This window comes from Xiphophorus hellerii, chromosome 1 (genome assembly GCF_003331165.1).
Source record: "Xiphophorus hellerii strain 12219 chromosome 1, Xiphophorus_hellerii-4.1, whole genome shotgun sequence".
NCBI classification, from domain to species: Eukaryota; Metazoa; Chordata; class Actinopteri; order Cyprinodontiformes; family Poeciliidae; genus Xiphophorus; species Xiphophorus hellerii.
This window is the reverse complement of record NC_045672.1, coordinates 1,877,135-1,890,042: the sequence shown is the minus strand read 5'-3', so window position 1 is coordinate 1,890,042 and position 12,908 is coordinate 1,877,135. Positions and strand designations below refer to the sequence as shown.

General features: G+C 38.1%; 1 protein-coding gene and 1 long non-coding RNA gene across 2 annotated transcripts in view; one reads left to right on the top strand and one right to left on the bottom strand.

The window, feature by feature from the left end:
- The window catches only part of ctnnbl1 (catenin, beta like 1), a 90,946-nt gene that overhangs the window by 43,069 nt on the left and 34,969 nt on the right, over positions 1-12,908 (top strand). Inside the window, exons 12-13 of the mRNA XM_032568534.1 lie at positions 2,754-2,851; positions 5,514-5,594. Of these exons, the coding sequence (XP_032424425.1) occupies positions 2,754-2,851; positions 5,514-5,594 (179 nt within the window). The remainder of the gene's footprint in view (positions 1-2,753; positions 2,852-5,513; positions 5,595-12,908) is intronic.
- On the bottom strand, positions 10,333-11,294 carry LOC116723521 (uncharacterized). Its single transcript, XR_004339997.1, has 2 exons — positions 10,943-11,294; positions 10,333-10,698 (listed from the first exon to the last, which is right to left on the bottom strand). It is a non-coding gene; the product is annotated as an uncharacterized LOC116723521 (long non-coding RNA).

The window sequence follows — 12,908 nt, the reverse complement described above, 5'->3', positions numbered from 1 at the left end:
AAAGCGATCAAGTTGTGATTTCTACTGTTGGACCAGTGCAGTTCATCTCGGTTGTTTTGAGAGTTTTCTTGGACCAAGTAGAGTTTATTTGCCAGTTTGGTCTGGAAATCTTATGTTTTTCAGTATATATAGTAGAGAATACTGTGCTGCGGTAGGTTTCCATCATTTGTTCAAGCTTCAAATCTGTTTATTTTTACCTAAGATAATGGTACTATCCATCCATTTTCTTACAACCTTGTCCCTAGTGGGGTCGGGAGAGGTGCTGGTGCCCATCTCCAGACATTTCAGGCGAGAGGTGGGTCACCCTGGACAGGTCGCCAATCCATCGCAGATGGTGGTACTAGTTCAACATATAATTTTGTATATTACAACCACACTACCTTGATATAAAGTGTTTTGTTTTGAACCACACTCTGTACTATTAGGAATTGTAAGAAAACATATAAGATGTACCAGGCAAAAAGGCCAATAAACATCTAAATATGCCCGATGTTTAAGCTTTCTTATTGTAAAAATCAAAATAGATAGAACTGCAAAATCTGTAAATATCATTTTAATTTCCACCAAGTATCTGTGTTGGAATCAATTGATAACCAAAGTGTGACCTCTTCACACGTTGCTCAAATAGCAGACGTCTCAACATGTTGTTGAATGATTTTTCTTAAAGATTATTTGATGCATTGAAAGTAATCTCACCAATTAAAGCTAAAAATATAGTGGAATGCAGCGTATTTATTCTTGGATCAAACAATTTAAATGATAATTAGACAGAACTTATGGTGTTTTTCTTTCTATAGTCTTGTCATCCACTCAAGATTTTTACACCTGAGCCACATTGACCTGGTTTCACACACTGAAACACACACATTCTTTGACAGACGTGTAGGTGCACACTAAAACACTGCAGCTGTAATCAATCCTGCAACTTTCCATTAGTTCAGATGGTTGAATAACTTGGATAATAGAACATAAACAATAAAAATCTTTGATGTTGAGCTCATGTGTCTATTTATTTAATAATATAGCAGAAAAAATGCCATTTGAATTGAAAATATTGCTTACTTATCCATATATTTGTCAATATAACTATAAATATATGATTAAAATACAATTAATTGTATGTAATTAATTACAAACCCTGCAGTTAATTCAATTACATTTTAGTTTTCACTAGAGATGCCTGATCCAATATTAATATCTGTATTGGTTCTGATATTGAAAAAAAATCCAGATCAGGCTTTGTGAAAATATAACCTATTCATAAGTGCAGATCTATTCAGTTTTACTTTATGCTTTGTGCTCTGCGCGACGTCATGTCTTTTTTATTTATTTTACATTATGTTTAGGTTTCCTTGTTGCTCTTTTGACCCTTTTGAAAAAATATTTGTTGCAGTTTTTACATGTTTGACCGAGGTAGTAAATCTATTGATTTTATCAGTTTCTTTATTATTTATTTTCCATTAGCTGTTATTGTGCTAGCTACACTGACTGATCAAATTAAAGTTGTTTTCCATGTTAGCTTGTGAAGCTGTTGGTGTGTTTCAGTAAGCTTCACTGGTGCAGACTTATCAAATAAATTAGTAATTTGGTACATTTTCCTCTGTGTTTAAAAAATTTTCAGCTGATTTTCTGTATCGGGTCAATATCAGCCGATACTAAACCTCAGGTATCGGTATTGGTACTGAAAAAGTGGATCAATGGATTCCTAGTTTTCCTATTAAATATGCAAACCTGCATTCTTTGGAGCTTAAACAACATCATTAGATTTTGGATGACTTATTTCACAAAACTGTAAGCTTTTGTCTGATGAATTTGTTGCATATGTCCCAGTATGTGAGTTTTTCCTGATGTTTATTTCATGTTTTTACCTCAGGTCTGTGCTTTTAAATCCTCCTGACTGCTGTGTTGTATATTGTTCCAGTGCACTTTCTCTGTTTCTACTCACACTCTTACTCTTGATGGATCTTTGTGTCTTCTGAACCTACTGATGGCGGCAGGTGTTACAGTCTTTAGTTTTCTCAGCTCTCATGTCCTGTGAGTAAAGACGCTGCGGGTCATAGGGGGAATTGCACAAAGGAAGCCGACAGCAAACAAGACCCCTTTTTAAAACGCAGAAACGGGATTGATTCATGCACTCCTGTTGCTTAGCAACTGCAAAGCCTCATTGAGAGAGAATATTGACCTCTTGTTGATAAAGTCCAATTACATTTTTCTGTCTTTGCTTTGTATATATCCAGAGATTTTTACAATGTCGTCCCCTGACTGCCTCCCTAGTGTGTGCACCGCATTTCCATTCAATATCTTGGAGAAATATTGTGCTATGATTGCCACCTGCTCCGGGAGCCGCTGACTAAAAGGAGATGTGACTATGATCCTTCTTGAGCATTGAGTAGCAGGGGTTTCATTTTGTTTGTGTTGCTAATTTAGTCAATTAACATGTCTGCAGATCTTCTGCGCCTTAAATGGCCCCAAAGCTGCCACAGGCATACTTCTATCACCACAAGAAACAACATTCAGCCTCGGTCAAAACTGCTACACATGTTCCAGTCGGCTCCGAAATGAAAATTGATTTAGATTTACCTTATTTATTTGGTCAGAATTAAAACATATGTTGATTAAAGTTTAAGCACTTTTGTGTTGTGTACTCATTTCTCTGTAATCTACTTTGTTTTTCGGTGTAATTAGCTTCCATACTTTGTTGGTGGGACTTGAGATGCTTGTTGTTCACAGCGTTACTTTTAACTCTTCCTCAGAACACGTCTGCTCCGTCATCGCTTCCATGCTGAGAAACCTCAAGTCCCAGCAGAGAACCAGGCTCCTCAACAAGTTTACAGAAAACGACTGTGAAAAGGTTGGCTGTTCTCCCGTTTCTTTTGGCTTTTTTGATTTATTTTTAAATATTTTTCATCCTTACTCCTTCTGGTTTTTTTGGACTCAACTCTATTCATTGAAATTCAAACAAAGTTTTTATTTATTTTTGTTGCACTGAAAGCTGTAGTGAAATTTGCCTCTCTGCTCCATTCAACCATTTTATTGAGTTTGTCTCCTATGCAGATAGACAGACCTGTTCAGGCTCTTTTTCTATTAAAATTTGATTCAGTTGAAAATGTACATTTGCATGTATATAAGTATGATTAAGTAATCAAATTCAGCTGAATTTGATTCAGCTGAGTCGGGCAATGATTTGTGCATCATTTATGAAAATTACACCATACACATTAAGTTAAGGTAAATTTCTGGAAAAAGTTAAACTTCACGCCACAAAGATGTTTTGTCATGAAAGCAGGAAGTTTAAGCAGAAGCATGCAATCACCATCTAATGTATTCTTGCATTATTATGGATGGCTGATGGATTAACCTAGGTGCACAGTGGAATGAAATTACAATGTAATGCTATTGGGCTCTGTAGAGATTCACAAGAGTCATTCATAACAATTTGGGTATAAATTGGATGATGCATGTGTGATTTAGAGACGATCGTATGCAAACGGCGAGGGAGTGAAATTTGTCTTTCTGCCACGCCCACACTGAGCATTCAGTGTGTCAGCGAGCATTCAGTATTCATGTCATTTTCTGTCAGTTGGCACAGGATTAAACCCTTATGAATCATAGAGTACAAGTAAGACATCCAGCAGAAAAAACAGGTGACTTCCTGTTGGAAAGGGGCGTGGTCTTAATTGATGTCACCAATTGACCATGTGAATGTGATCAGGGCTGGTCTATGAGACATGGAAAGTCTGATGCAGTTCTGACCTTGCCTGTGAAAGTTATTGCTCCTTGATGTTTCATGGCGAATAGTCAAAGTTTGAAGTTTGACACTTAGCCACGCCTAAGTGTCAAACTTTACATGCTTTGATGTACAAAAAATTGTAGGATAGCTTTTGACCTACTATGCCTCAAGAGTATGCTGAGTGATTTTGAAGTCTGTAGGTCAAACGCTATAGGATTTTACCGATTACATCTTGAGCGCAACATGCAGCAGAATGAGTAACAAAACAACATCGGAGTACTGCGCACGCGTAACCTCCCACACCCCTCCCGAACAACAGCATCGGACTCGATACTTACGACGAGCACACCCCCACCCGGTCTGAAGCAAAATTGCGAAGGGCTGACCGGTCTGCCCGACTAAAAAGGTTGGGGACCGCTGGTGTAGGAGATACAATAGTTTCGTCTTTCAAGGCGAGTACGCGAACTTTGACCTCTGGCAACACCCCTTCAACACGTACGAAAACTCACCGTTTTGACAACGTTGAATCAGACATGCCTTATGAACAAACTGACCAAATCTGAAGCCAATCAATCAAAATCCCTAGGAGGAGTTCAATCAAATGTGGAGATTGTGAACAGCCAAAATGGGGTCAAAATCGGACCTTCAATCCAAAATGGTCGACTTCCTGTTTGGTGTGGACCAGGGATGTCAAACTCCAGTCCTCAAGGGCTGGTGTCCTGCAACTTGAAGATGTGCCTCTGCTGCACCACATCTGAATAGAATAATTAGGTCATTAGCAAGGCTCTGGAGAACTTATCTACACAAGGAGGAGGTAATTAAGGCATTTCATTCCAGTGTTTTGAGGACTGGAGTTTGACACCTGTGGTGTAGACCATGTGTGCAAGAGACTTTTCTGTGCATCTTGGGGAGTTGTACAAGTGTGCCAAATTTCATGTCTGTACGATAAACTAAGGCCAATGTAGAGGGTATTTTGAAAATTGCTACGTGGCGCTGTTGAGCCGTTTCTTTCGCGATTTTTACGTCGACCTTAAAATACGTACATTTTTCGCAATCTTGACGCGTCCGCCAACTTTAGGTTGTTTTTGAATATGATAAAGCCCCCAGAAAGCCAATTCATTTGGGGTAAGAAAAATAATAAACTTTTCAATTACAATAGGCCTTCGCAGTGCTTTCGCTGCTCGGGCTAATAATCTTCCTCAGCCTAGCTTGAGCCCAAATCTCTCGAATAACAATGGAAAGACTTTCCTCCCTTCCAGTCTGAGACAGCTTGAGCATTTTGTTCATGAAAAGAAGACCATGGACTGAAATGCCATGTCAATGGAAAGTCTAGCTGGCAGTGACTCCAGCAACCATTAATTATTGTTATCGTGACAACGATGAGTCAGAATTGTTATCGTAATAAGGACGTTTTCACAATAAATGCTAAAAGATACTGTACCATACTAAGCTTAGCAATATTTTAAAAATAATAAACACATGATCGAACCAGAGACTTAATGTGACCATCTCAAGTAAAACCAGAGTCAAAACTAACTCTAAGGGCTCCTTATTAAAGACTTGGCAGAAAAAACAATATTTTCCATTATTAGACCTGCAAGCTTTAATTTTATCTTAATTTATTTGGAGAGACTTTTTAGCCAGCCACCTTTTTACACAATCTAAGCACTTTTTTGATTATATGATGAGTCTATTTAGTTTCGTCTTGTTTTCGCTCCCATTCTTTGGTTTCTAATCTCACGTCACTGTTCTTCCTTCTAACGCTTCCTCATTGTATCTCCAGGTTGATCGACTGATGGAGTTGTATTTTAAATACCTGGAGGCTGTTCAACAGGCTGATAAGAGGATCGAAGGGGAGAAACATGTAAGAGACATCTTTTTATCTTCCCTCCTTACTGATCTACAGTAGTCTTTCTGTTGACTTTTGATGTTTTCATGTTGAATCTGTTGAAGTGACGGATTCACAAAATCTCTTTACTTAGAAGATTAAAGGAGAAGAATAAACCTGTCATTAGTTCCATGAAAACAATTTAATGGACTTTGTTGTAGCTGTTATTTGTAGTGTTTTTTCAATTGTTTCCCTTATCACATTTTGAGGCATTACAGCCTCAAACTTCATGTATTTTATTAGGATGTTTTTGCAGAAGAGCCACACTAAGTTCTGCAAACTAAGAGGTTGGAGAAAAATGATGGCCTTAATAAAAGGAGCAGTATCATGAAATTGACTTTTTTTAGCTTTACATCATGTTATGTTGTTCCCTCATGTGGAGTGTTGCTCCCCTTCTTCCACATGAGTTATTTTCCATGTTGCATCATCATTCATTCCTTATTGATTCAATTAAAGCTTCAGAAGTACATTATAGATGCAAACAATGTTATGAAATTAAGTTGAAGTAAATGTCATCTCCTTTTTAGCATTGTGGGGAAAAAAGGCCAAAAACCATCTGAACATAATTTATATGACAATTTACAGAAGAATGAAACGTTTCATAAGTGTCTCTGTGGAAATCGAACAGTTTGATGGAGGAAAAGTGCCCAGGCAGAGAATAGGAGTGCACAAAGTGTTAAAAGAGCTTCTTCTCTCCAGTAATGTAGAGAGACCAGGAGAAAGTCACAGAAACACTGTAAATACTGGAGGAGGTGGGTGAAATGTGGGAAAAAATAAATTAAAAGAAAATAAGTGATACAGTTAGAGTGAAAGGGGAATGGTGAAGTGGAAGAAGGCGTGGGTGAAGACAGATAAGTGAGAGATTTCTATCTAAAGATGACAGAAGATTAATTTCTCAGACAGACAGCGTGGTAAGATTGCCAAGAAAAGGCCAGACAGTTTGACATTCTCCTCTCCTCCACCTCCTCCGTTTTTTTCTTTCTCTTTTCTCTCTCCCCATTTCCCTCTGTCGCACTCTCGCCTCCGCCTGTGGGATGGAGACAGTGGGGTTGTTCACGATAACCTGGCGATAAGGAGCGGCGTCCGCGTGTGCTGCTATCTTTAAAACCACATTGCTATAAACCACCGCAGTTCACAACCAGACACAGACAAAGCAAAAAGAAACAGAAACACATTTTTTATCGTTTCTGCTCCTTACGTCATTCCAAAAAATGACTTTGGATGTAATAGTCCTAATATTTTATTAATCTGATTCAGCTTAACAGCAGAGTGAAACGCTGGTAAACTACTAGGACCAGATGAATATGAAGATAGTAGAGAGAGTAGAGTGTTTAGTGGAGAAGGTGGAGCAGAGATGAAGAGGGGATGCTGACCTCCCTGTGGAGCCGCCAAACATTTCCAGTTTGTGTAGGCGGGTTGCTGTCCCTTTAAGACAATCTGACTTACATATACCAACATGAAGTAAGAGATTATCCAAATTTACTTCCTCTGTTAATTCTGAAAACAGCTGGTAGGCGTTATGAGCTGCATTTCCATTCACCATATAATTGAGCAATTTAACATTTTGAAAATAAATTCACTTAATGGAAACATGGCAGTTTCTAAAAAAAACTCAGGGTTTTTTCATCAATATCAGGTGTTTTTTTTCCGGCTGTATCAAAATTGATTTATTTCACTAAACTGAAATGGAAACACTTTTTTTGCTTCACTTGAGTTACACTATCAACAGTCGTATGTTACCACTGGTGCAAACCACAAAGAAGACGACAGGACGTAGTTAGAGGATGATGGCACGTCATTTTTAATGACTAATCAAATGAACAAAGTTTTTGATGTGTGATTTTAATCATATTTCTTTTTTTTTATATATATATATTTATATATATATCTATACAGTACAGACCAAAAGTTTGGACACACCTTCTAATTCAATGGGTTTTCTTTATTTTCATGACTATTTATAAGGCAAGAAATCCCACTTATTAACCTGACAGGGCACACCTATGAAGTGAAAACCATTTCAGGTGACGACCTCTTGAAGCTCATCAAGAAAATGCAGAGTGTGTGCAAAGCAGTAATCACAGCAAAAGGTTGCTACTTTGAAGAAACTAAAATATAAGGGGTATTTTCAGTTGTTTTACACTTTTTTGTTTAGTGCATATTTCCACATGTGTTATTCATAGTTTTGATGCCTTCAGTGTGAATCTACAATGTCAATAGTCATGAAAATAAAGGAAACTCATTGAATTAAAAGGTGTGTCCAAACTTTTGGTCTGTACTGTATATACTGTATATATACTGTATATATATATATATATACACTGCCTGGCCAAAAAAAAAGTCGCCACCTGGATTTAACTAAGCAAATAGGTACAAGCCTCCTATTGGATAAGTACTGCGTAGGCGATTATCTTTCAGCTGGCAACAAGTTATTTAACCCCAGCTGATGCAATGAGTAACTCCTCATTTCTTAAACAACCGTGGCAAAAGACACATCCTGTGGTCGTGGAAAAGACGTTAGTCTGTTTAAGAAGGGTCAAATCATTGGCATGCATCAAGCAGAGAAAACATCTAAGGAGATTGCAGAAACTGCTAGAATTGGGTTAAGAACTGTCCAACGCATCATTAAAAACTGGAAGGATGGTGGGGAACCATCGTCTTCCAGGAAGAAATGTGGTCGGAAAAAAATCCTGAATGATCGTGATCGGCGATTACTTAAACGTTTGGTCAAATCAAATCGAAGAAAAACAACAGCAGAACTCAGGAGTATGTTTAATTGTGAACGCAAAAGCATTTCCACACGCACAATGCGAAGGGAACTCAAGGGGTTGGGATTGAACAGCTGTGTAGCCGTAAGAAAACCTCTAATCAGTAAGGCTAACCAGAAAAAAAGGCTTCAGTTTGCTAGGGAGCATAAAGATTGGACTCTGGAGGAATGGAAGAGGGTCATGTGGTCTGATGAGTCCAGATTTACACTGTTCCAGAGAGATGGGCGCATCAGGGTAAGAAGAGAGGCAGGTGAAGTGATGCACCCATCATGCCTAGTGCCTACTGTACAAGCCTGTGGGGGCAGTGCTATGATCTGGGGTTGCTGCAGTTGGTCAGGTCTAGGTTCAGCAACATTGTGTGCCCAAAGAATGAGGTCAGCTGACTACCTGAATATACTGAATGACCAGGTTATTCCATCAATGGATTTTGTCTTCCCAAATGGAACGGGCATATTCCAAGATGACAATGCCAGGATTCATCGGGCTCACATTGTGAAAGAATGGTTCAGGGAGCATGAGACATCTTTTTCACACATGGATTGACCACCACAGAGTCCAGACCTTAACCCCATTGAGAATCTTTGGGATGTGCTGGAGAAGGCTTTGCGCAGTGGTCAGACTCTCCCATCATCAATACAAGATCTTGGTGAAAGATTAATGCAACACTGGATGGAAATAAATCTTGTGACACTGCAGAAGCTTATTGAAACAATGCCACAGCGAATGCGGACTGTAATCAAAGCTAAAGGCGGTCCAACAAAATATTAGAGAGTGTGACCATTTTTTGGTGGCGACTTTTTTTTTGGCCAGGCAGTGTACGTATATACTGTATATATATATACTCAGAATGTACAGTACAGACCAAAGGTTTAGACACAACTGTGTGTCCAAACTTTTGGTCTGTACTCAATACAGACCAAAAGTTTGGACACACTTTCTCATTGAATTCAATGAGAAGGTGTGTCCAAACTTTTGGTCTTAACTGAGTACAGACCAAAAGTTTGGACACACAATTGTGTCCAAACTTTTGGTCTGTACTGTATGTCCATACAAAATCTACATCCAGTATACAATATTATTCTTTTTTTGGGGGGGGACAACAAAAACCAAAAAAAACTTCAGAAATAAAACCCACCCACTCCACCCACTCTCTCCATGTACGTAGTAACACATGTAGTAATATTACATTTAGCACTACCCATACTTCTGAAAGGCCAGAGTTAAGAGACAATGATACAACAAAAATATTAGAAGAATTGAAACAAGACAGTAAAGATCAATACAGATCAGTCTCTCAGGTCTAATCTGGTTAGAATGTCCAGGAAGGGAGTCCATATCCGGTCAAACGTAGCCAATGTCCCACGCATCGAATGGAGATTTTTTTCAGGAGTGCAGTATGACAACAGTTCATTGATCCAATGTTTCTGGTTTGGAGGCTCCATAGATTTCCAATTTTTAAGTATACACTTTTTTGCTGCAGATGTTGCTAACCTGTTGGACCCTAAGGGGGTATAAATAAATTTCTGCCTGACAAAAACACACAAAAGTAAATCACTTATAGCCTCAGAGCTATTAGATTTAAGAAGAAACTTTTGGTACCTCTGTAAAGGTAAGATGTCATAGAATGGTTTTCTGGTGTCAGCACCATTGTAGCTTTGACCCTGCCTGAAATATTAGGGACAAAATACAAAATATTTTGCATTTTTTGAACCTCGCCAAAATTTTCTTTGAAATAAACATTGCAAAACACTACCAAAATATTATTTATAGCACAAAAAAGTAGTACAGACTTTTAAATCTAAATGTTGTGTAAAAGTATACCAAATTTGGACTCAATCAGATGAATCATATTCATTTTAGAATGGTATTAGTGAGAAATTTCTTAGGCGGAGAGGCCATTTTGGCACATTTATCCAAAAATGTGCCAAATGTGCCAAATGTGTTTATTACATCAATACTGGGGGTTTGTTAAAATTAAATAGCTTATTACCATCTAATGACACTTTCTACATATAATATAACCATTGGTCATGACATTTACCCCATTTATATGCAAAATGTACCATTGTGCACAGTATAATATGTATAATAATGATGAACTAAAAGCTCTTTCTTTGACTCCAAATAGAAAACTTTTATTGAAACAAGGTAAAACAGTCAAAAATACTTTTTGAAGTAATTTCCAAGAACAAATAAACAATTTTGCAATTTTTTTGGCATAATGGACATCTTACCTCAAAGAAGATGAAGAATCATGAGAGGTGGGGGGAGGTTCAGCTCCATCTGAGCTTGATGGTTCGGCTTCCACTTGACTATAAATAAAAATAAAGTATTTGAAGAATTAGAGGTTTATTACAAAGTAATGAACCAAAGTAAACATGAAATCCTTACTAGTAAAATAAAACATATTTTAGTAAAACATAAATAAACAAATAACCACATGGTTTTACTTCCTGCCGTTATTACAAGCATATAATCAAATAAATAAATAAATAAATAAATAAATAGAACCAAAACATCAAATATTTGTTGTGAAATTGCGGGGGGGAAACTTACAGATCACCGAGATCAAGTCTGTCAGCTGTCTGTCAGCTGTGTCCGGCTCTCAGGGGGTCTCTCCTCTCCGGCTCTCTCCTCTTCCTCCTCCTCCGAATCCCACTAGCTATAAGAAGAGTTTTCCAGCTCCACATCGCTCCGAAATATTTCTTACAGCGCCTCCACATCTGACATCTTCCTCTGCGCCATTGCAGTTGAGCTAATTTTTGCTAGAGTTAGCTCCGCTCGTAGCAAATCGAAAAACCGTTGTTCTTTCGCAGAACGCACAAGTGAAATGAGAATTCTCGCTGTACACACCTTATTTGAATGCTTCGAACTACGCCCATCGACACCTATCCCGAAAAGAACCATTCACTGAGCGCATTTGAATAGCGCACGCAGTACGCACAGAGAGCGCACAGATAACGCACGCGTTTAGATCGTGTTCCGGAAAATACGTCATGATTTTGCATAGCCGACATTTTGTGCCAAGCTCTGAGAGTCTTTCCACTGTCTCGTGAAGACACAAAATGGTCGTGATGATCAGCTGATCGGGTGTTTTCCGGGCAGTTGCGTCATCGCCCGAAGACCTTTAAATCTCATCAGCGGTTTTTAAATAGCTCTAAAATCTTAACATTTTGGGCAAAACCTTTATGCGGAATAGTTTTTGAAAGATTAAAGCCTCTTTTAGCGGATAATAATAATAAAAAAAAATTAAAGGCACGTAAAGCCCTTGTTTACAGAGCGAGCCGAGGTCAGGTGGCAGCTGGACCCACCGGTGGGTCCGTCGGGTTCTAGAGGAATTTCAAGGACATAACATCTCCAAGTATCCAAATCCTGGGGTCAGGATCTAAAGAAAGCCCACAAACTGCTGATATTATCAGAATTACATTATGCCAGTAGGTTTGGAAGTGTACATAATTTCAAAGCATATGAACAAGATCCCCTACAGACGTCTTACACCTCTGGCATTTGTCATTGATACTGGCATTCAGCTTATTCAATCTAATGGGGTATAATATATGCGGTGAAAAATATTAAATTGAATTTGCCTGTGTTTTGTTGATATTAATATTGTTTGAGATGAATTTTGTAATCTGCTCCAGCTTTTGTCATCATAGTTGCAGTTTAAGCCCAATTCCCATTTCGATTTTTTTGCGTACTTGTCATAAGCTGGTGAATAGTCAAGAACAATTTTGTAAATACAAGAAATAAGTCCTTTTGTAGTGGTACGTTTGGGATCTAATAAACATGATTCAAGCAGGGTTTCCTCTGGTTTATTTGGAAATATCTCTAATGTTTGGCTCTTAATCCAGTGTCAGATCTGCAAATATTTGAAATGATTGTGCCTATGCAAGTCATAAAATTCAGATAATTGACCGAAGCTGGCAAAGACATTGTTGGTATAAAGATCGCCGACTGATCTAATGCCTTTTCTGACCCAAGTTTGCAGTATACCATCTGCTATAAATTGGGGAATGCTGGGGTTATCTTTAAGTGGCGTGCTAACCAACAATCGTATGTTTAGGTTTAAGAGAGCGTGTAACTGAAGTCATGCATTGTAGGTAGCTAAAATTAAAGGATTTGATGTAATTGTAGAGAGTTGCTTTTTTTTAACTCAAGAAGGGGATGATTGCCAGTGACATGGATTTCAATTCTTGTTGTTCTATCGAGACCCATCTCACATTGTTGCCGTTTGAATAAATCCACATCCAGAGAGTACGGAACTGGGAAGCTAGGTAATACATTCTGAAATTTGGAAGATTTAATCTGCCTTTAGCATAGGAAGCCTGTAAAGTAAGAAGCTTAACTCTTGGGCCCTTCTTTTGCCATAAAAATAGAGATATTGCTTTATCCAAATCTTTAAGAAATGTCATTGGGACTTTTAAGGGGACACATTGAAATAAGTAAATAAACTTAGGTAATATAGACATTTTAATTGAGTTAACTCTGCCAATCAAAGATAGTGGAAGATCCATTGTTCCAG